General features: G+C 40.1%; 1 protein-coding gene across 4 annotated transcripts; it reads left to right on the top strand.

The window, feature by feature from the left end:
• The first annotated feature begins 320 nt into the window (after positions 1–320).
• On the top strand, positions 321–19,540 carry sorbs3 (sorbin and SH3 domain containing 3). Of its 4 annotated transcripts, none has more exons than XM_055224144.1 (21): positions 321–498; positions 9,998–10,058; positions 10,879–11,070; positions 11,197–11,269; positions 11,370–11,503; positions 11,608–11,671; positions 12,093–12,131; positions 12,231–12,315; positions 12,676–12,784; positions 14,028–14,087; positions 14,209–14,325; positions 14,850–14,899; positions 15,642–15,712; positions 16,052–16,110; positions 16,236–16,282; positions 16,443–16,557; positions 16,633–16,758; positions 17,141–17,656; positions 17,797–17,885; positions 17,961–18,067; positions 18,999–19,540. In XM_055224144.1, exons 2-21 carry the CDS (start codon positions 10,047–10,049, stop codon positions 19,004–19,006), a joined length of 2,073 nt encoding a protein of 690 aa, XP_055080119.1. In that variant the 5' UTR covers positions 321–498; positions 9,998–10,046; the 3' UTR covers positions 19,007–19,540. The 4 variants fall into 4 exon arrangements, with proteins under 4 accessions (XP_055080119.1, XP_033828578.1, XP_055080120.1 ...); XM_033972687.2 differs by having other exon boundaries at positions 325–498; positions 18,533–19,540; XM_055224143.1 differs by lacking the exon at positions 321–498 and adding an exon at positions 2,136–2,250 and having other exon boundaries at positions 18,533–19,540.
• The last annotated feature ends 1,031 nt before the right edge of the window (positions 19,541–20,571 follow it).

Raw genomic sequence — 20,571 nt, 5'->3', positions numbered from 1 at the left:
CCATCTAGTGGTGTCTTGACAAAACTCAACTATTAGAAAACATCTGCCCCTTTCATTATCCTGAGCACACTTCTATGTATTAGTCAAGTCTATTATAGAGTCAGCGTTGGTTAGTTTATTTGTTAAGATTCCTTTTGAAAATTGCTTCCTTTACCCTCCAGAGTAAAACACTGGGGGGCGGTACTGATGTCAGGATTGTGCCTGTATGGGAATCTCTATTATTTCCAGCTGTGGATGGAAACTATTACTGAGCTCCTTCTCCCTGATGAGATTTCAAGAGCATGCTCACACACACATGCAAACACATGCCACACACTGCAGCACAGAGTCTCACATTGAGGAGACCCGCGCTGAATCATTCAGTGCTGATAAAAGGCAGCCTGTTTGCCAGAGACACAGAGAGAACAGCAGTGGGAGGAGGACAGAGCAGCAGTGGAGCCTCCTTTATTTTCATTCACTTCCTCTGTTGTGTGCACTGACGGCAGCTCTGCGCAGCCTGTAAGTATTGCACTCTGCTCACACTGCACTTTCACACAACATATTCAACTTTATACTCATTACAATTACTTTATCAAAACAGTGTACTGCTTCTGTGATCACATTCTTTAAAATTATATTCTAATTTTCCTAAGTGTGGAAATGTAACATAGAAACACAAAGTGTTTCTGTTGATGTGATTTAGATTTTTATCATCAGCCTGAGCTATCACATGTTTTTTTTCTGAGATATCACATGTTTTTTATCTTATGGTTAATATTTCAAATGTGTAGAAATGGGGTATTTTTCACACATCAACTCCCTAAAGCTGTTCCTCTTTTGGATGACCTAAACTTTAGGACAAAATGGTGTTTACAGCTGGAATAAACCATGGTGCTTTATGTTTATTTTCCGTGACATTCCACAGACGTGACTTCAGTACCTGCAGAAAACTTGTCATCTTTGTACATTTAAGTCTAGTTGTAGATGATCTGTTTACATTTAAAACAACACGCTGTTTCATGTTTCACCCAAATCCAGCCAAGTTAGATGGTGGAAAAACAGGGTCTGGTCATTAAATGATGTAGTTTGAGATGATGTCACAGATTTCTGTCATTGGCCGGTGACTCACGGAGCCTTTTACATGAGCACAACATACTGGTTCATGGAGCGTTGTACAGCGGGACAGAGGCTGACCTTTACAGTCTGCTGGAGCTGCTCCATCTCTGGGACAAAGGCCCCCAGTTTCTCTGTTGTATTATGTCTGTGTTACAGAAAAGATGAAGTCTTGTGTTTGTTTAGTGAGGTAAAAGACAAAACTTGGATGCAGCATGGGAGAGGTGTCGTACTAATCGCCTCTTGTGTGATGACCTCATTTATCGACAGAGTGACAGAGTGTCAGCACTGGTCCCAGCAGGGTGAAAGTCTGCTCCACATGCACAGCCCTGGAGCTGCCCCTTAAAACATTTGGCAAATCGGCCCTGTGTGAAAGAACAGGCCTGGTTAAAGAATATCTGCTGTACCTTGCCAGACCGCTGAATTATTAAAAAGAGCTGACTCTTTGTTTTTCCACTAGAGCTGCTAGTGCTTAAAGTAGCACACACATAAAACACATGTAGTGGACTCTGGTACTTCAGCTGATTAATTTACTCTGTCAGAGAGATTAACAGGACTGGAGTCACCTGCAACAAACTGTAGAAACCATCCAGATGCTGTTCAATGAGCTGTGCTGTTTGTCCTGAATTTAAATGAACTGTCTGTTTTGAACAATAATCTATATGCAAACACTCAAAAAATACTCAGAAACTTAACCTATGTGTGTTTTATGGTGAGAGGAGGTCCATTGCATAACAGTAGGGCTCTGAACCTCTTATTGTGAATAGCGGCTGTTAAAGTTCACAAAGCAGCAGGAGTCTAGGGACAGATAAAGTTCAGGAGGGTGCCATGGAGTCACTGCAGTGTCTGAGCAGAGATAAACTATTCCCCTTTGGTTAACCCTGCACTGTGAATTATCACCTTATCACAACAATAGGGCCGCTTCACTTAAGGAGGTGCCCCAAACTCGGACCAGAGAGCGGTACCTTTTAAACTGGCCTGGAGAGGTTGCTATGGCGATGCCTGTCAACCGGGAAGTGTGTGGAGATCTGGGTCTGAGCAAGAGAGAGAGGGAGTGATTGTGTGTCCTGGCAAGTTTAGAGAGCAGAACCAAAGAAAGGGCTACTACGTGGTTTACGTGCACAACTGACTAATAGAGGTGTGAGTTCACTTTCCAAGGTACGTAAAGCCTCTCCTTTTGTTTGGGACATTCACATAACAGATATTTGTGTTGGTACATAAATCATTTCGATGCCAAAATCCTTCCAAGTTGTTTTTCAAGGCTGGGTAACCTGTTTTACTGCTCACAGGTCTTAGTAAGGATTAGTGCCACACACCTGTCTGGGATTGAGTCTTACAGAAAAGAGGGATGCTTTTAAGTACACCTGAATGACCCATGTGCTCAGTGTGGGAACATGTTATTAGCAGTGGTTATGAGTAATAGGGCGGCATGATTTTGGGAAAAAAAAATATAATTGGTTGGGTGGTTTTTATGGCAATTATTGAGATGAGATTTGATATATTTAAAAAGTAGGATTCTGTTCAGACCAGACTGAATAATGAACTGAAAAACTACCGGTAATCTAAGAATCCCCTGCATTTCAGAACATGTTTGGTCTAAACTAGACTAGAAAGACAGGGTATTTTGTTATTTGCAGAGGGCATTCTATTGCGTAAATAATTGCAGCCTGTGCGATTTGATAATTACGGGCAATGAAATTCTGGTTTTGATAACTTGTGCAGCCCTAATGAGCAAGAGCTTAACTTATGTGGACAAAGTTCACAACATGCCATCCTTCATCTTGTTTTCAATATGGTTTGCACACAATTGCCAGTGTCTGGTTAGCACTGGCAATTTAATTATGTGAGGTACAGTTTTTGAGCTGTCAGAACTGTTTTGTGTTGTACTTATTCCTAGGACCGTCCACTGCCCACTTAGTGCCTCCCCTGTTTTCTGTCACTTTGATTTCCACAGTCAACTATAATTCCCTTTGTGATATTACAAAGGCTTGAGCTGCCACTTCTTATACTCACAAGTTCACTCAGCTTTGAACATGTGCTGCGACAGGCATGGGGATTTGCTACATTTTCACATGTTACTGTTTCTCATGCTTTGGCCTGCAGTCACACTTAATAGCCCGTGCATGTTTGAGTATATAATTTGTTCTCTATCAGATGCAACTTCATGGTTCCTACAAGCTTCATGAGAAAGAGGGTGTGATTTAATGACTTGCAGTTCCTGTCTATTGACAAGAAGCACACCAACCATGTCTCCTCCTGTAGCTTAGGACTTGAGGGAGCACCATACATGGAGGGAAAGTACTTCTCCCCTGATAAATGTGTGTATCCCCCAATAACTGCATATCATAAACTCTCCGCTCCACGTCCTTGTAAGGGCTCTGTCTGCATTCGCACATCTGCCGCACTGCAGAAAGGCCGCACTGGGGTTTTGGGATTAACGTCAGCGGCAGGAATTCTAACATCGACACATAACAACACCATGACTCAATACATGTTTGGACAAAAATGCCAGCTCTGTTTGTCAAAGAAAGGCTGACACACACAATTACCTTCTTACAGCTTACTTAGATATGAATTCTTTGGCTTTACTGCAGTGTTGTGTAATTTTTAGTGGACAAATTGATAAGGTGGTATTGTAAAAGCAATAATATAGAGGATGATTTGACAACATAGGCTACACTGGGTACTTCTATGGCTTATGAAGTAAAAGTTAAAACTTGTTGACATTACTTAAGGTAATTTTTTAGCATGCAAGTATTATTTTCACCATTGAGTTTCTAATGATGAAATATACAGAATGGATGAAGGGATTTATAATTTAAAAAAAGATCACGGCTAAATGAAATGACTAAATTACTGACATAACATGACGCGACATCTAAATATATTTGGCTATCAGTAAAAATAGAGTTTGTACTTGTAACTATACTCCTAGGATCCAGCAGTCCGCAAATGTGTGCAGTAGTTCCCATGTAGAGTCATTGGTAAGTCAATTATTAACAGCTCACCACAAAGCACACAGAGGTACAAGAGTGGAGATTGGTTTGCTTTTTGATTAATTAAGGTCTTAGGATGTGGTCAGGGCAAACAAAAAAATCTATTGTCCACTTATTTGTGTACTCCATCCTACTGACACTGGGAATCCTCAGGTCAACACAGTGGAGGTTATTTTTAGTCCATGTGCCATCACCATAACGGTCAATGATAAAAGGCTACTTGGAGAGAAAGGTCAGATTAGGTTGGGTGCTGTAGCTCGTTTCTATTGGTTGTTGCGTAATTGTTTAAAAATGCAAGTATTAAAGTACCAGATAAGTCGTATGAATCAATTTTCAGGAAAGCTATTTTGATCCTTAGAAATGTGTGAACATATCATGAAATACAGGGATGTGGTATGGTTCACTGACCTGCTGCCAAGTCGAGCTGTTCTGGCTCACAAACTCCTGATAATACAGACTCCTCTTTTTAAAGGAAAGGGAGGTAGTAGTCCCTCTGTAAGTACACTCTTTTTACTGTGTTTGTGTACCATGGGTTTACAGACAAAGTTTACAGAACAACATCTGGCCTGAGGCATTCTGGGACCAGATCCACTTCCTTGACGCAGAAGAATTTATTTACATAGCAGTCTAGTAGAACCTGTTTCTCAGCTGCATCTCATGTGGATATAGAACGTAACATTTAACAAGGAGTGAATAGTTTTCTTTTAAACACATTTTGAGATAGTGGTGTCAAGACTCCTCAGATGTAGGCTGGACCATTTATGGACCGTTCCCTCTCTCTAGCCCAAAGACATCTCTGGCCAAATGTGGTTTAAGAACAGCTTGTGAAACACATGGGCTATAAAGTTCACATATTTGAGTGAGGTAGTATCAAGGTTTTCTCACCAGACAGAAGTCCTCTTTGTACAAACGCCACATCTACTGGACAGTTTAGTTTAGATAAGCCTGGATGTTTGGAGAAGACCTGAAGAGACACAGACTTATTTGAGTTTTCCTTATTAGGTAGATTTTTTGTTTGTTGCAGACTACCCTACTTCACTGCCAGCACTTTTCAATACTGGATGAAGCTCCGCGGAAACATGACTTACAGACTCAATATTTTGACAGTTGCTTACTCATCTGAGACACGGATGCTGTGACACACACAAAACATCACAAAACATGTTACATAAGTCACTACTGTCACGAAGTGTATCAAATCATCAGTTACTAACAAACAGTGATAGACAGGCTCTACATACATCCTGTAAGATTTGATTAACAGTCCATAGTGTTTTTAATTAGACCGTTTTCACATGGCCTGTATGGTGGCATGACATTCTATGAACAATGCCTTATTTACCTGTTTCATTGCCACAGTATACTAAACATATATCCGTATACTAAACATATATCGTTGAATTAACTATGGTAACATGGAACTGACAAACGTGCATTAAACATTTTCAGAGATTTTTTTGTTATTACTTTATTACTTTTTTGTAAAACATTATCATTACAGTTTTTTTACAATGTCAGTTTCTTGTTTTAATGTGAACATATTAAGCTCATTTCCAATCCACTGAATCGAGGTTAGTCACTTTAAGCAGGTCCAAGTGCACAATCTGCATCTTCCCCAGCAATGCACAGGGGAAGATCCTGTGCACAACCAAAGGCACAGACAGACACCCTTTGGGTACTCTCTGGATGCACATGGACGAGCCCTATCCCTGCCCACCTTACTCATTATTTGGCAGCACCAATCACAACATATAAAGTCCATGTGCACGTCTGTGTTTGTCTGGATATGTGCACTCTGGGTACGTGCTCTGGACATGTGCTCTGATCTTCATGAGCATTGGCATATCTAAAAGGCAGTTACAGGCCTACAAAGCGGTGGAGTCGGAGTGCTGTGCAGTCTGTCCTATCATTAGACATAAGTAAAATGATAAGCCCTTTACTGCAGATCATACAGGTCACGCTCTTGGACCTGCTTTAAGTGACTGGCCTCTATTCAGTGCATTCAATATGAGCTTAATATGTTCATGTTAAAACAAGAAACTGATGGTCTTCAAACGTGAAACTTTTTACACTGTTCAAACGATGTTAAAATATGAAACTGAAGTTGTTAAAATCTTTAATAATTTCCTTTTAATGAAAACATGTTCTAGTTTTAACTTTATACTTTCTCATAATAACGAAAAAAGTTGGTACAAATGTTTAATCCACATTTGTAAGTTCTGCTCTTCCCTGTTACCATGCCTTGAGTTGCTAACATTCCCGCCTGGTGCTTGCATGTGCAGATTTCAATTAAACAGTAGTGTAGTTAGCAATTTGGGGTCCCTAGATGAATTTGGGATTAGGACCCTCCCTATAATGTACTTTTTTTGGTGTATTTTTCAAATATTTATTGTCTGTTTTTTCCCCATTGTTCATGAGACACAGCAGATTCAGCCTCTATAACTGCTAGCCTTGATGAGCTTCATTTGGACCCAAAAGCTATGGGTCACACTCTCTCAGTCGACTTCTTTACACAGTCAATGGAGTAGCCTCATCTGAAGTCATAGTGAACACATTTTTAAGAATGACCCAGTACCTGTAGCTGTTACCTGTAGTGTAACTGTCCGTATAATTGCACCCTCAGAATCACCACTGACCATAGCACACACCTCCATAAATATTCATGCTCCTCATAGCACAGTACATATTGGCAGTGAATTATATCTATTGAAAAGGCCATCCACCTCAACACCAATCCTGTCATGAATTAAAGCCCCCCCGAAAAAAAAACTGCTTCTCACTTGGACTTTTGTGGCCTCCATGTAAACACGGAGAGTCCAGAACAGTGATTCTATGAACAGACTTTTTGATGAGTAGCTGTTTCTTGAAAATAAAACTAGAAAAGTACAGTCAAGGGAGAACTTAACCTACCTTACCACACAGACAACCTCACGCCTCTCCAAAAAGCAAAAATAAGTCCAATTGGAATAACTCAATAGTTCATGTCTGTCCACTTTGTAAACATCTTTGAAACTACCACAGCTACAACAGGGCCCCTCCCTCTCAGTGCGCACTCTTGGACTGGTCCATTCTACCGTGAAAGGGCGGGGTGGAGGGTGCTTTGATAGTTAAAATGGATTTGACTATCAGATACTATTATAATGGTGTATTCTTGTTTAAAAGTAAACTACTTTCATTTAAATTAATATTGAGAGAATATCAAATATGTCTGAGACTTCGGCCAAAAGTGGCTCTGGGTTGGGGGCCCCTCCAGGTTAAAGCCCTAGGCTGCCTAATGGTCGCGCCGCCTCTGCTGGTAAGCAGTGACGTGCTAACTGATAAGAGATCATTAATGTTGTATTGGCAACACTGTTCCCTCTAAGCTGCGCGCGTGCGCAATTGCGCACTGCTGACACGGTCTCCTGAAAATAAAATAAACACACAACAATTCATTCTGCGCTATTTTTCAATGTGAGTCAGTGAGTATGACCGGTGACGAGCTGCTCCAGCCAATTATGTGATTCACATATGTATTTGCGCAGTTTATCAACGTCATTGACAGGCTCCTCATGCGCCGCTACCAGAATTTTAGCCGATGTGGCCGATGTGGAGTGAAAACTCGCTAATGATGCTAAGTGTTTAACCCCTTAACATTCCGACGGCCCGCCCTCGGGCGCACTGTTACACACTGTTTTGAAGCAGTTTTGTGTTTTAAACATGACGAAACGGACAAAACAAACGCGACCGAGGACACTGTGGATGTTTGTACAAATTAAACTAGAGGCATCTGGACCCGGAGCGGTTCGTGGAACCGAGTGAAGATCTCATGGTGGACTCAGGAGTAGAGGACCTTATGATTTGATGGACTGGATGCTGTTCCTGATCGGTAAGCGTGGTTTATTCTGCTATTGACTTAATTGTGGGTCAAATATATCATGTGTAATCATTAGCATTAGCTAATGCCAATCTGCGCCCCCACCACTTGGGCGAAGTGTCTTGCCTAAGGACACAATGACAGAAGTTGGTCTGAGCAGGACTCGATCCTCCAAACTCTAACCACTGAGCCACTGTCACAGAATGAGTGTCACACTGTACAATCATGTACAGTATGTTCTGAGTTTCCAGTGTGTGTTTGTTTACATTTTGAAGTGTTTGTGTTTGTTCACTGTTTGCAGTGTGTGGTTTGTAAACATATATTTATTTTGACCCATACCACTCGTTTTGACTATATTTTATGTACAAATATATATTTTATATTGTGTTTTGATATGATATATAAATGTACAGTAATAGAGCAGCTGGGTGTGCAGACACAGATTCCTCTCAGTGTGTATTGGTCATTGACTGTCACTAGTTTATGAGTTGTAAAATTCAAATGATCGTGTCATATACTGAAAAAGAGTTACCGGACTGTCTCCAAGACCACAATAGGACAATCTCACTCAGTGCACAGCAAAAGCTTCACACAATGGCTTATACTCATAATACATGTCAGAGCTTTATCATAAAAATATTAAGTGTGTTTTCAACATTGGAGTTTACAGTTGTCTTGGTTTGATTGGAAGCTCATGTTTTGCCATAGTTCAAATTAAATATTTATACTTCCAATAGTATTAACATACTACACAGGCCATGAGCAAGATTTTTGTCATTTTCATTGTAAAAGTGGGCTAAAGCACTTAATTAAAAGTCTTATAACAGAAATGTAAATGCGGTAATTTGATTCTTTTAATAAACCATTTAACTTGGATGGATGTGATGCAGCATGACCACAGTGCACACGTCTGATGTTGCTCACAGTGGTCCATGGGACCGCTCAGGGAGTTTGTGTGTTTGCTCAGACTCGTGAAAAATTAGAGGGAACATTGATTGGCAATAGCATGAAGTAAGACTTTTAGTAGGCTCTCTTTGTGTTTCTTATTTAACTAACTTGTTTTATTACATAGAAAAATATTCAACCATTCTCTTAAACACATTTGCATCATTGTGACTATTGATTGGAACTTTAATCTAATCAATGTGATTTTCTTTGATGAAAATGGGGCATCTGCTCTGGCTCAGCCTGAACAGTCTAATCGTGTTGTGGTGGACAGACTCATAGTTTCTCCATTATGTAACGCAGTTTGTTGGGGGATGATTCAGTTGTCTGACATTGCTGTCTGAAAACTAGATCGCCTCCATCTCCGGTCTCTAGGCTTTTCTGGCTCTGAGCAGTGTCCTAATGTTGTAGACACTAGACCAGCCCTCCTTATCATCATCTGTGTTGTTAGTCACTGCCACAAATAGACAAAACTCATCAGTGTCAAGAAACCCGCTGGGCAGTTCACTAGAAGCAGGCAGTACTCATTCACTTTCTTTGGAAAAGGGATGTTTGTACAAAAATGACTTGCCTATTGTATATTCTATTCTTTTCATGCTTTTTAAAATTTTAATCTAATCTAAATAAGTGAATACACTATTTAAAAATGGTCTGTGGCCTTGACTATTTATTTAGTTCCCTGCCTTGAATGGGAGCGGAAGCCTCCCCTCATTTCTCCACAGCTTTGATCTGTAACACATCCGGTTTATTTTTCCAGAGATGCACTTGGTTTCAGTAGCTGACCCTCTCCTTCATCCAGCCTCTCAAATTCAGATTACTATGGGAGAGTGCAGAAATATGGGGTAGGAATGTGAGTCGCACACATTGTTTGGGGTGGGATTTTCCTTAGCAACAGTGAAAGTGGGTGAGTTTTTCCCTTGTAGGAATATTAGAAGAGTGGGAAAATGGAACAGTTGTCCACCTGCCAGCTTGTAAGGTGTGGGTTGTTGTTGTGGAGAAAAAAAGCAACCATTAGACCCTTTGTAAAAAAAAAACACATTTTGTACACAAAATAGCATGACTTTATTTTTGTGAGCTATAAAGTTTCAAAAAAGAATATGTGTTTTCACAGGTCTTCTTGATGACCAGAGTGAATATCGAAAAGAGCGTCATCTGATCTCATGCAGTCACAGGTAAATATGTGTGTTATATTTGGAATAAAAATAGCAGCAAAGTAGTATCCAGATGCATTGCTTTGCTAAACTGCACTGATTGCGTGACCTTTTTATTTTTATACTATTATTTTAAGTACAAGGGGTTATAATTGTTGAAAAGTGACGAGAGATCTGTAATTGTAAACCTCACAATTATTACAAATGTAGCCTATTACATTTCAACAAATCCTGCCCCACCATCTGTAGTTTTCCGGAGACATATGAACTCTATTGGCACTATAAATTGGGGATTTCCCATGACCCTTTACAACTCCCTGGGAAGATGTCACCACCTGATCACAGCACCCACACTCCGGACTGTGGGTGGGGCTTATACATTATTACCATGACAACAGTGAGACTACGACTAACCCTGCAGGACTTTGAGGGGGACATGATGACCCCTCTCCAACCTTTCTATCCCTGGCTCCTCCCCCTATCTTCAAACAGGACACCCAAGTGAATAGGAAGTTAATGGGCTCATAATGACACCCTTCTATTTCCGCACCTCAGCTCTGGATTTTCAATAAGACCTTTTTTGCATTTGTAGCAAGAGAGATGATGGAGAGGGTCGGGTACAACTTCCCACTAGTTGTGCTTTAAATAAATTAGGGACAATGTCATCACAGGGCCTCCCCCCACTGGGACTGTTTATTCTCTGGACAAAAGATGGGATGCTAACAAGTTCACATGACCTTCCGTAGAAAACAGTGTTTATCCAGGGCAAATCAGGGGAAATGACATAAGCAAATGTTATTATCAATATTTTTTAAAACATATTTTTCTTATTTATTTTTAGCAACATGCAGAGGAGGGGCACAATCCAGAAGGCTCCAGGACTATATTTTCGGGGGATCGAGGGATGTCTTCTGGTGAACAAATTCTAACATCTCCAGAAATGACTCATGAAGTAGTAGTGATCTCTCCTGGCCTCCCCACTCCTCCCCTGAGCCCGTATCACTCAGCAAGGTTTCCCTCTGGAGAGTATAAGGTTAGCTCAGAGAAATCCTTAAAGCAAGTGTGCCTCCTTGTGGGGAATTTAATGTACAACATATTTTAGATATCAGTAGCTGTCTGCATTGCTGTAATTATTAAGCAAAATGTGTGTTTGTTATAGGTTTCAGATGTGAATGGAAGTGGCTCGACTACTCTCAGTTTTGGATCCTACTATGGGCCCTCAAGGACAAATGGTAAAAAATCTATATCCTTGTCTATTTATTAGCATTGTTTTTCTGATGTACCACATATTTAAAATTCTTAATGTGGTTAAACGTTCTTATCTATATGTAGGAGGCATGTCCAATGGCATCAAGAGCCCCACCACTTTACCCCGCAGTTGGACGCCCACTAGAGAGGAAAGACTGATCAAATATTCAGGAATTGGCCCTGTGGATGAGACTGGGATGCCAATCGCCTCTAGATCAGTGAGTTGAAAAGCTCTGTTGTTCAGAAAAGATTTAAATAATGACATTAGTACTGGCTCCATTACAATTTACTTTGCATAACTCTTATTTTGTTCATATGGCAGAGTGTAAACAAGCCCAGAGACTGGTACAAAAGCATGTTCAGGCAGATTCACAAGAAGCCAGAGGGTAAGAACACTCCTCTAAGTCTTCTCTCTCCCACACTCATCTGTCAACTTTGGGTCCTGGAGAGGTGATCCTGTTAAAATATTACTAAAGAGGGAGATTAAATACTGTTAAGTCAGCATCAGTTTATTTTGTACCTCAATATCGCTGTTCTTTCGGTTTACCTATTCTCTAATCATGCTCACTGGGCCATGCGATGAAATGAAAACATATTATCAAATCTGACAACCACAGAATATCAGAATTAAGACAGTAATTGCACCACCCTCCAAAAATGGCCAGGCTTGTGCAAGGAAAGACATCAACCATACAGCTAGGATAAATATGCATTTGCAATCTTGCTGATGATATTCTTTGGTCACTTTTGAAATAGCCAAATTCTCAAGCCAAGTGATAAACTAAAACTTATCTGATGCATTTTTAGAGTTGGACTTTGAAGATTCAGAGCGGTGGTCAGCTAAAGGTAAGTTAATAAACCATAAAAATGACTTTAAACACATTGTTTAAATTGTTTCATTGTAATTTGACTTGAAATAACCCTGTAATCTTCACTCCTTCATAGTAATCCAACAAGAAAACACAGAAAACAACAATGAACCGGACACTAATCTCTTCAGACTGACACCACATGGGGCCTTACCAGACTGGTGAGTGTATTATAAGGTTTTTCTATCCTGGGCTAAACATTTAATTATGTTGTCCTTGCACAAGATATTGAAGTGTAAGTGCATTTTTTATACCAGAATAAGCTTTTTTAAAGTGTGCAGTGAACTGTGCAGTAAATTAGATATTGCAAAGAGATGATCTGATCTGTTGTGAAAGGGACTGTTTAATTGCTGTTCACATATACTGTACAAATTGATCAGTGTCTTTTGTGAATACCACTTACGCTTAAGCTCACTGCTGAGGGGCGCAGACAAGTTTGGATTTGTTGTCACAGGCACTAACAATGGAGCCGTGATTAAGTTGCTGTCCACGTTTTTGTGTGTCTCGGTGTAATGTTTCAGGAGTGAGGACGTAGATAAGCTGTCAGACATAGACAAGAAGCAGCGCCAACCAAGGAGTATATTCGACTATGAGCCCGAACTGAGCACCGCCTCCAAGAACAACACGCAGGTATGCACTCCTACACATCCTCTATCTAAATTAGTGTGCATTAACTTTTATCCAATGAAATCACAGCACTGCTCTCTGTGGTTTTCTACTATTATCTTATTGTGGCATTAACAAGAACTCTTAGGATAGGCCCTTTCTTTGAGGATTAGTTCATGTATTTTGGCTTCGCACGCAATAATTTTAGAGAATGTTTGTGTAGCTACTTGTTATCGCCACCAGATGTTCAAACTTACGTATGTACTAAAGCTTCCTATCTTTGTCACACCTCGCGATAATTACAAGAGCATTTATGAGTAATTTAACGGAATCATAGGGATGGACACTCGAAACATACAGCTATTTTTCCTAAAGTGACGTAATGTCTACCTTCTGTTGTGCTCACCTACAAATTATAAAGCCATCCCTAAAGTGTTTCGGTGAAAGGTTCTTTTGTAACAATGTCCCAGATCAGTTGTATATTGTGCCCAGTGCAAGTGTGTGTGAAGAAAAGGCATCTTTGTCTCCACTCGCCCTCGGGAGTGAGAGAGGTGTCTTGTGATCCGTATTATGGTGTTAACCTCTTGTGGAGTATAATGGCACACAGCATGGAGACCATTTCATTTCTCTTTGTATGATCGCAGCCAATGTTCTAATCACAGAACATCGTTTAGCAAACTAGACCACATCAGGTGTTTTAAGCTTCCTTTCACGGATGTAAATGGTTGCAGCGAGGATGACTTCCAAATGGGGGAGGACAGGATTTTGGCTTGTATTATAACAGGCCCAGCCAAAAACATAAATTTATTGAAGTGGGGTCCTTGGCCAGACTTACCTTTTAAAGTCAGGTATTCAGACTTTAATAAAAGACGCAAGAATGTGTTTATGGTTAATTACATTTTATAACTAACAGCTGCGGGACAAACCACATTTATTTTGGTTATTTACTTGTATGATAAATGTATGCAAGGATGAATCAAGAGCTTTTTAGAGATTATTTGATGTTCTGTCCAAAATTATACTTTTACAAGAGATACAAAGGAGATACATTGTGTAGTTGTACTCTGTGTTATACTGCAGTTTATATGGGGAACACCTCAGCGACATTGTTAATCATTGAGATTTGATTTCTTTCCATGGAACGTTCTACTCTACCTACTTTGTTGTATTTAACTTGTTCTATGTAAACACAATATTTCCACTGATTTTATTATTATGTCAACTTTTAGTCAGATTCAGTTGCCCATACTGTTTTTTGTTTGTTTAGACCTATCTACCCGTATCTCCAAAGAAGGAGCCAGAACAACCCAAGTCACCTTCAATTGAGGTAGGTTCTGGGAATAGTATGTTCTGTCTCACTTTCGCCAGGACATAGTAGAAGTGGCAACAGAGTTTTATCCATCATTTAACTTGGCCCTTACACCTCTAATATAAATGCGGACACTCAGGACACTCTTGTCTCTGAGCTGAGCCAATTTGAGGCAGAGCTGGACTCGGAGATCCAGGGCCTGGAGAGGAGACTGTCCCAGAAGAGGCAGAAGCAGCAACGTCCTGCCTGGGGTGAGGTACTGAGCCCCAAACATCCCTCCTCCTCTTTCCCCCATCACCATTCCCAGTCATTCCCCCTCCTGATCCACAAGAAGTCTGCACGAATCACTGAGATCCCAGTACTTGCTTTGACAATGCGCAGTCTGTTGTTTTGTCTCTGAATGTCCTGCCTGCCTGTTGCTTGTGGCTGATCTTTTTGATATCCTGCCCGTAACCCCCCACACCTTCCCTCCTTATACTGTAGTACTTTTCTTGTTTCTATAGAAACACTTTTATGATGGAGTTTAAAATCATATCGTGGATGATTTTGCTTGATTTAATTTGCTTTATATGTTGTAATCTTAATCAAATCACTGCTCAAACAGAAGAGCAAAGCTGTACAGGAGGAGAACATAGGACCCAGGGGACTTCTGCTCCTCTGGGAGTGGTCAGCACCTCTACTTTGTCTTTGAGTTGTTGTTAGATTTCCTCACTGCTGTAACGCACAGGGGACTGAATACTGCAGGGAACAAACATGGATTAACATGGATTCTCATTACAGGAGCCTAAAGGTAGACACATGACAACAGCCCCAAAGACAGACACTAACAGGTGAGCACAATACATAATATTCAGTCAGATATATGTATTATTTTTTTATTACATTGTTGACATATAATTGTAAATATCTCTCAGTCATTATGTGCTTTGCTGTGTCTTGAGTATAGAAAAGTTTTGTTATAGTCTCAACAGCGAAGCTTAACTTTATATTTAATCCTCACATAACTGTCCTCCTAGTGGATGGTCAAACAAACAATATGATTGGTTGTAACTGCTAATATTACAAGTCAGCTGACAGTGTGTGCAGGCCCCACTGGAGGCAGTTGATCTTTAACACATTTAAGTACAATATCTGTAGCTTTAAACTGCATTCCACGTTACCCTCCGAGTGTGCGATGCATTCTTGGAGGAATCTCACTGTTATTTGCCAAAGTGGAGCTTGTGAGTTCTGACCTTTAAGAAAACACCGTTTACGCAGCATGATGTTCAGGAAATGCCAATTTAAAACACCAGCTGTGAGACTTATAAAACTAGTTTGTTTGAGCAGGAATACACTTTTGTGGAATCCATCAAAACATGTAAATAATGTGCAATTAATTGTGTTTTATTATTTGTTGTGGAAATGTAGTCATAAGGTAACACTGACTGAAGTTATGTTATGCTGATGTGATGGGGTAACCAGATGTGTTGTAAACCTGAAAACAATGGTCTGTTGTTTGTCAAAGAGAATTCTTCTTGATACTAAGATCAAATGATTAACACTTACAATTGTGTTTTTCTTTTTCTTTTCCAGTCATTTATCCACATCAAAACATCCAAACCAGCGATCCGTGGGCTCGTCCCCTGCCTCGACTCCTACATATGGTGAATGCGGACTTTGTTACCTTTCAGCCACATGATTTTCCCATAAACTTTGCCTTACAAACTGTTTTAAATGAACTATGGCTTAGAGGCAATTAAATTATATAAAATGTGTTGATGATTTAACAATTCTCTATTATGTCTTGGTCAGAGATTACCTGAATGATTGCATAAACCTTTAAAGTTTGCTCTTGAAGAAGTGGTTGTTGGGTGGAGGGGAAACACTGAAAATAGGAAGTGGAGATTAGCTTTCTCCAATTGTTTTTCTTGGAAATTAGTTGTGAGCCAGCCTTACAATGCAACAAAGACCTACAGCTCACACTGTGATTATACTCTCAATAGATCGACTTTCTCCTGCAAATGAAATCATGGCACTGCCACCAAAGAAAGAAGAAAAAAAGGTAAGATTTGCAGCTATAATCCTGATGAAATTTGTTTATGATGCATTTTTGCTTTTGTTACAAATAAATTATCTCTTTGTTTTAACATAAAGCATGTCTAAAAAGGAAGCATTGTCTTGTTGCAGATGAAAGCAGCACGAGCCAAGTTCAGTTTCCAAGCTCAGTCGCCTAAGTAAGATACATTGTTTTTAACTTTGGTTTTATCCATTCATCGCACCAAATGTCTTTCTACATTGCATTTTTATTCCCTGGAACTTGTATTTCAGATTAAATTGATTTAAAACCTGTATTTGAAGCTTAATTGAATTTCATTTCCTCATTCATTCGTTTAGGGAGCTCACATTACAAAAAGGGGACATTGTCTACATCCACAGACAGATAGATGCCAATTGGTTTGAAGGAGAGCATCATGGGAGAGCTGGGATTTTTCCCACAACTTATGTAGAGGTAAAAGTTCCTAAAGGGTTACATTATTATTTGTTTGAATGGCACCGAGTTATTCAGACTGTGTTTGCTCCACAGGTTTTGGCTCCTACTGAAAAACCTACACCCATAAAGTCACCCACATTACAGGTGTTGGAGTACGGAGAGGCTGTGGCTCTATATAACTTCAATGCAGACTTACCTGTTGAACTGTCATTTCGTAAAGTGAGTAACACAACAACTTTTTAAATATGTGGTGATGCTGCTAACTAGCTTTTATGTATTTATATGCATTTTCAATTTTAAGCAACATTGGCTGACTTGTTTGACTGTTAGGAGATTTGTTCCAATTTTACATTAAAGTTCAAATAAATTAGTACTTGGGTCCATTACAAAACACAAACTTCACCCACAAGGGGTCAGTAATTATACTCCAGAGATCCAGTGCCTGAGCAGTGTTCAATTGCATCATGGAGCCTATTTTCCTTTGGTGCCAAGATCTCCTAAATGCCAGTGCTATTTTATAAATTTTCTTTAATTAGTCTAAACTTAGCAGATAGGAATGCATCATATTACACATCTCCACCTGTTTTCTTGTATTTTTTAGGGTGAGGTTATCGATATAACCCGCTGCGTTGATGACAAGTGGCTGGAGGGAAGAATCTCAGGGACAAACCGGAGTGGTATTTTCCCGGCCAGTTACGTCCAGGTCAACAAGATGCCCCGCACCAAATACAGCACAGATGACCTCTCTGTGCCCATGTCACCCCTCTCCCCGGGACCCCAGAGCCCAGGCCGTCCGCTTTACTCCCCACGATCCCCTTTTACATACAGCTCCTTAAGTCCAAAGCCAGACCACTCCCCTCTAAGGCAAACTTCACCTGTCAGCTACGGAAGCCCACAGTCACCACGCTCCCCTTCACAAACGCCTGTCCCCAAAGAAGCTTATAAGTGGCCAAATAGCTTGAGAACAGCTTCACCGACCGGACCAAACGGCCAATGGACACAAAACCACAGCTCCATGGCTCGATCTGTCTCACCCTCCACTCAGTCGCCTTTGTCTGTGCACAAAGCTACAACTTCACCAGCTTCAAACACTCCCAGGCACTCTGAGCATTTGCAGGTTTGCTTTCACTGCCTCCTGGAAAATTTAAGCATGTCTTGTCTTCACTACTGCTGCTGCTGTCGCTTGTGATCACAGGAAATGATTTAGTTCTCAATATCTTTATGGTATCTTACATATCCTCGTTTTACATTTTCTAGGGGGGGACAGTAAGTCATACAGCTCCTAACAGCATACAGTCACATCTGCCAAAAAATAACACAGGCTCATCAGCGGTGCAACGTCAGCCGTAAGTCTCCACATTTTTACATATAAACTTATTTAGGCTATGTCCTTTTTCAATATTGTTCTATTTTCTTCATAGGTATAAAGCTGTTTACAACTACAAACCACAGAATTCAGATGAGCTGGAGCTTAGAGAGGGAGACATTGTGCAAGTGATGGAGAAATGTGATGATGGCTGGTTTGTAGGTAGGTAAAGTATGTTTATTCACTCAAAATTGTACAGAGTTACAGCCATTTCCCAATGAACTTGAATGTTGGGAAATAGTTGAATTATTTAAATACTTAATTAATAAATGAAAAAGAAAAAAAAAAAAAAAATATATATATATATATATATATATATATATATATATATATATATATATATATATATATATATATATATATATATATATATATATATATATATATATATATACACTATGTACAGTTACAGACAGAAAAAGCATAATATGGTTTTCATGTGATAATTTAAGATTAAATAATTATCGTCACTGTGTTATATGGAAAAACCGCACATAACATATTTTAGTTTTCGCTGGCCTGTATATGTAGTATTGTATAGTGCAAGTACGCCATCTAGTGGAAAACGCTGTATGCCCCAACCATTGCTTTGATTGCTCTAATTTCATTGCTTGTTTCTTTTTGTAGGTACGTCAGATCGAACTCATGCTTTTGGGACATTTCCAGGAAACTATGTAGCTCCAGTGTAACCGCCTCACCTCCATCTGGACTCTATGTTTATCACTTCACCTCACAGCGACTGCTCTTCTCAGCCTGCTTTGCATGTTGCACTTATTACAAGGACACTGTGTGGTTTCTTCTAGGCCACTTTCACACATTGAAACACATACTGGAGGTTTTTACACCCATAATTTAAAGGAAAAAATGAATGATGATGATGGCACTGAAGCAAAATCAAAGAATGAATCATTTTGTTCCACAACTATCTGCAGCTGCAGGAAAATGACATTCCTTCCCACTGAACAGCACTGCTGTCTTGAACTGTGTGATGTTGTTGCCATGATGCCATCACAGACCACTGCTGTAACTTTTCAATTTGGTTGACATATTTTGTAGCACTTTTTTCTTCAACTGTGTTCATACTTGCTTTTAGATCTCTGAGAAAACACCTGTGCCGATTGTGGGAACCAACTTCTGTGCCTTAAGAAGAGGGCATTTTATATCAAGATAAGTTTGTCTTTATAATTGTGCAAACCAATATCTAGTATACAACTTATAAGGTTTAAATGTTAACAACTTCAGTTGTAAAGTGTATTGATTTGGTGCTCTGAAAGAAACTAACTGAATGTGCTAAATGTGTTTTAAATTGTGTCAACAGTGTTAAGCTGCCTATCAATATTATGTGTCTAATAAGTGCCTGCCCTAATCATTCCCTCCACTTAACAAAAGATATTGTTGCCACTGCTGCTTTTTCTACACTAGTGTATCAATGATAAGTATTGCATTTGCTACAAAAGAAAGAAATCACCGAAAAGCATTTCTATTTTGGAAAAAAAAATGTATTAAAAGTTGGTAATTGTTGTACATTTGTAACTTTTGATCAAACTGAAAATATAATATATTTGCTTACAAAGCTATGTGTTTTGAGTGTATGGTATGCTTTTGAAGGCAAATAAACACATATAGTGTTATACACCTGCTGTGCAGTTTTATTTAGTGATCTTTTGCTTGCATCAAATAAATTAGTTTTAACTATCCATAATATTATTTCATGATAATACAAAAAACAGAAAAAACTAAACTGAAACACTGCATTGCAACTGCATTGTCTTTGTTGAAATGTTTTAAACAGCCAACATGTGTTCTTGAGCTAAATGGAAATAGTTTTATATTATACAAAATATCATGATGTAGGCTACCAACTCTGACATAGGTTTACTCATTTGCCTAATGCCTAAATCTCTATCAAGACTATGGAAAATGGAATTGTGATCTTTTTTCTCTGTTTTCACTGTTCCTCATACCTCTCCTCCTCTCACACCTCTCCTCTCATATCTCCACTCTCCCTCACATCTCTCCTCCTCTCATATCTTTCCTCTCCTCATACCTCTCCTCTCATACCTTTCCTCTCCCTCACACCTCTCCTCCTCTCATACCTCTCCTCTCCCTCACACCTCTCCTCCTCTCATACCTCTCCTCTCCCTCACACCTCTCCTCCTCTCATACCTCTCCTCTCCTCATACCTCTCCTCTCCCTCACACCTCTCCTCCTCTCATACCTCTCCTCTCCTCATACCTCTCCTCTCCCTCACACCTCTCCTCCTCTCATACCTCTCCTCATACCTCTCCTCTCCCTCACACCTCTCCTCCTCTCATACCTCTCCTCATACCTCTCCTCTCCTCATACCTCTCCTCTCCCTCACACCTCTCCTCCTCGCATACCTCTCCTCTCCCTCACACCTCGCCTCCTCTCATACCTCTCCTCTCCTCATACCTCTCCTCTCCCTCACACCTCTCCTCCTCGCATACCTCTCCTCTCCCTCACACCTCGCCTCCTCTCATACCTCTCCTCTCCTCATACCTCTCCTCTCCCTCACACCTCTCCTCCTCGCATACCTCTCCTCTCCCTCACACCTCGCCTCCTCTCATACCTCTCCTCTCCTCATACCTCTCCTCTCCCTCACACCTCTCCTCCTCTCATACCTCTCCTCTCCCTCACACCTCTCC

Source organism: Periophthalmus magnuspinnatus, chromosome 9 (genome assembly GCF_009829125.3).
Source record: "Periophthalmus magnuspinnatus isolate fPerMag1 chromosome 9, fPerMag1.2.pri, whole genome shotgun sequence".
Taxonomy (NCBI): Eukaryota; Metazoa; Chordata; class Actinopteri; order Gobiiformes; family Gobiidae; genus Periophthalmus; species Periophthalmus magnuspinnatus.
Note: the sequence above shows the minus strand (reverse complement) of the source record. Positions and strands in the feature narration are given on the sequence as shown.

Coding starts and splice junctions, on each gene's coding strand:
- sorbs3 (XM_033972687.2), top strand. Junction 11,270..11,369: donor TGGGCCCTCAAGGACAAATG/GTAAAAAATCTA, acceptor ATCTATATGTAG/GAGGCATGTCCAATGGCATC. Junction 12,132..12,230: donor AGAGCGGTGGTCAGCTAAAG/GTAAGTTAATAA, acceptor ACTCCTTCATAG/TAATCCAACAAGAAAACACA.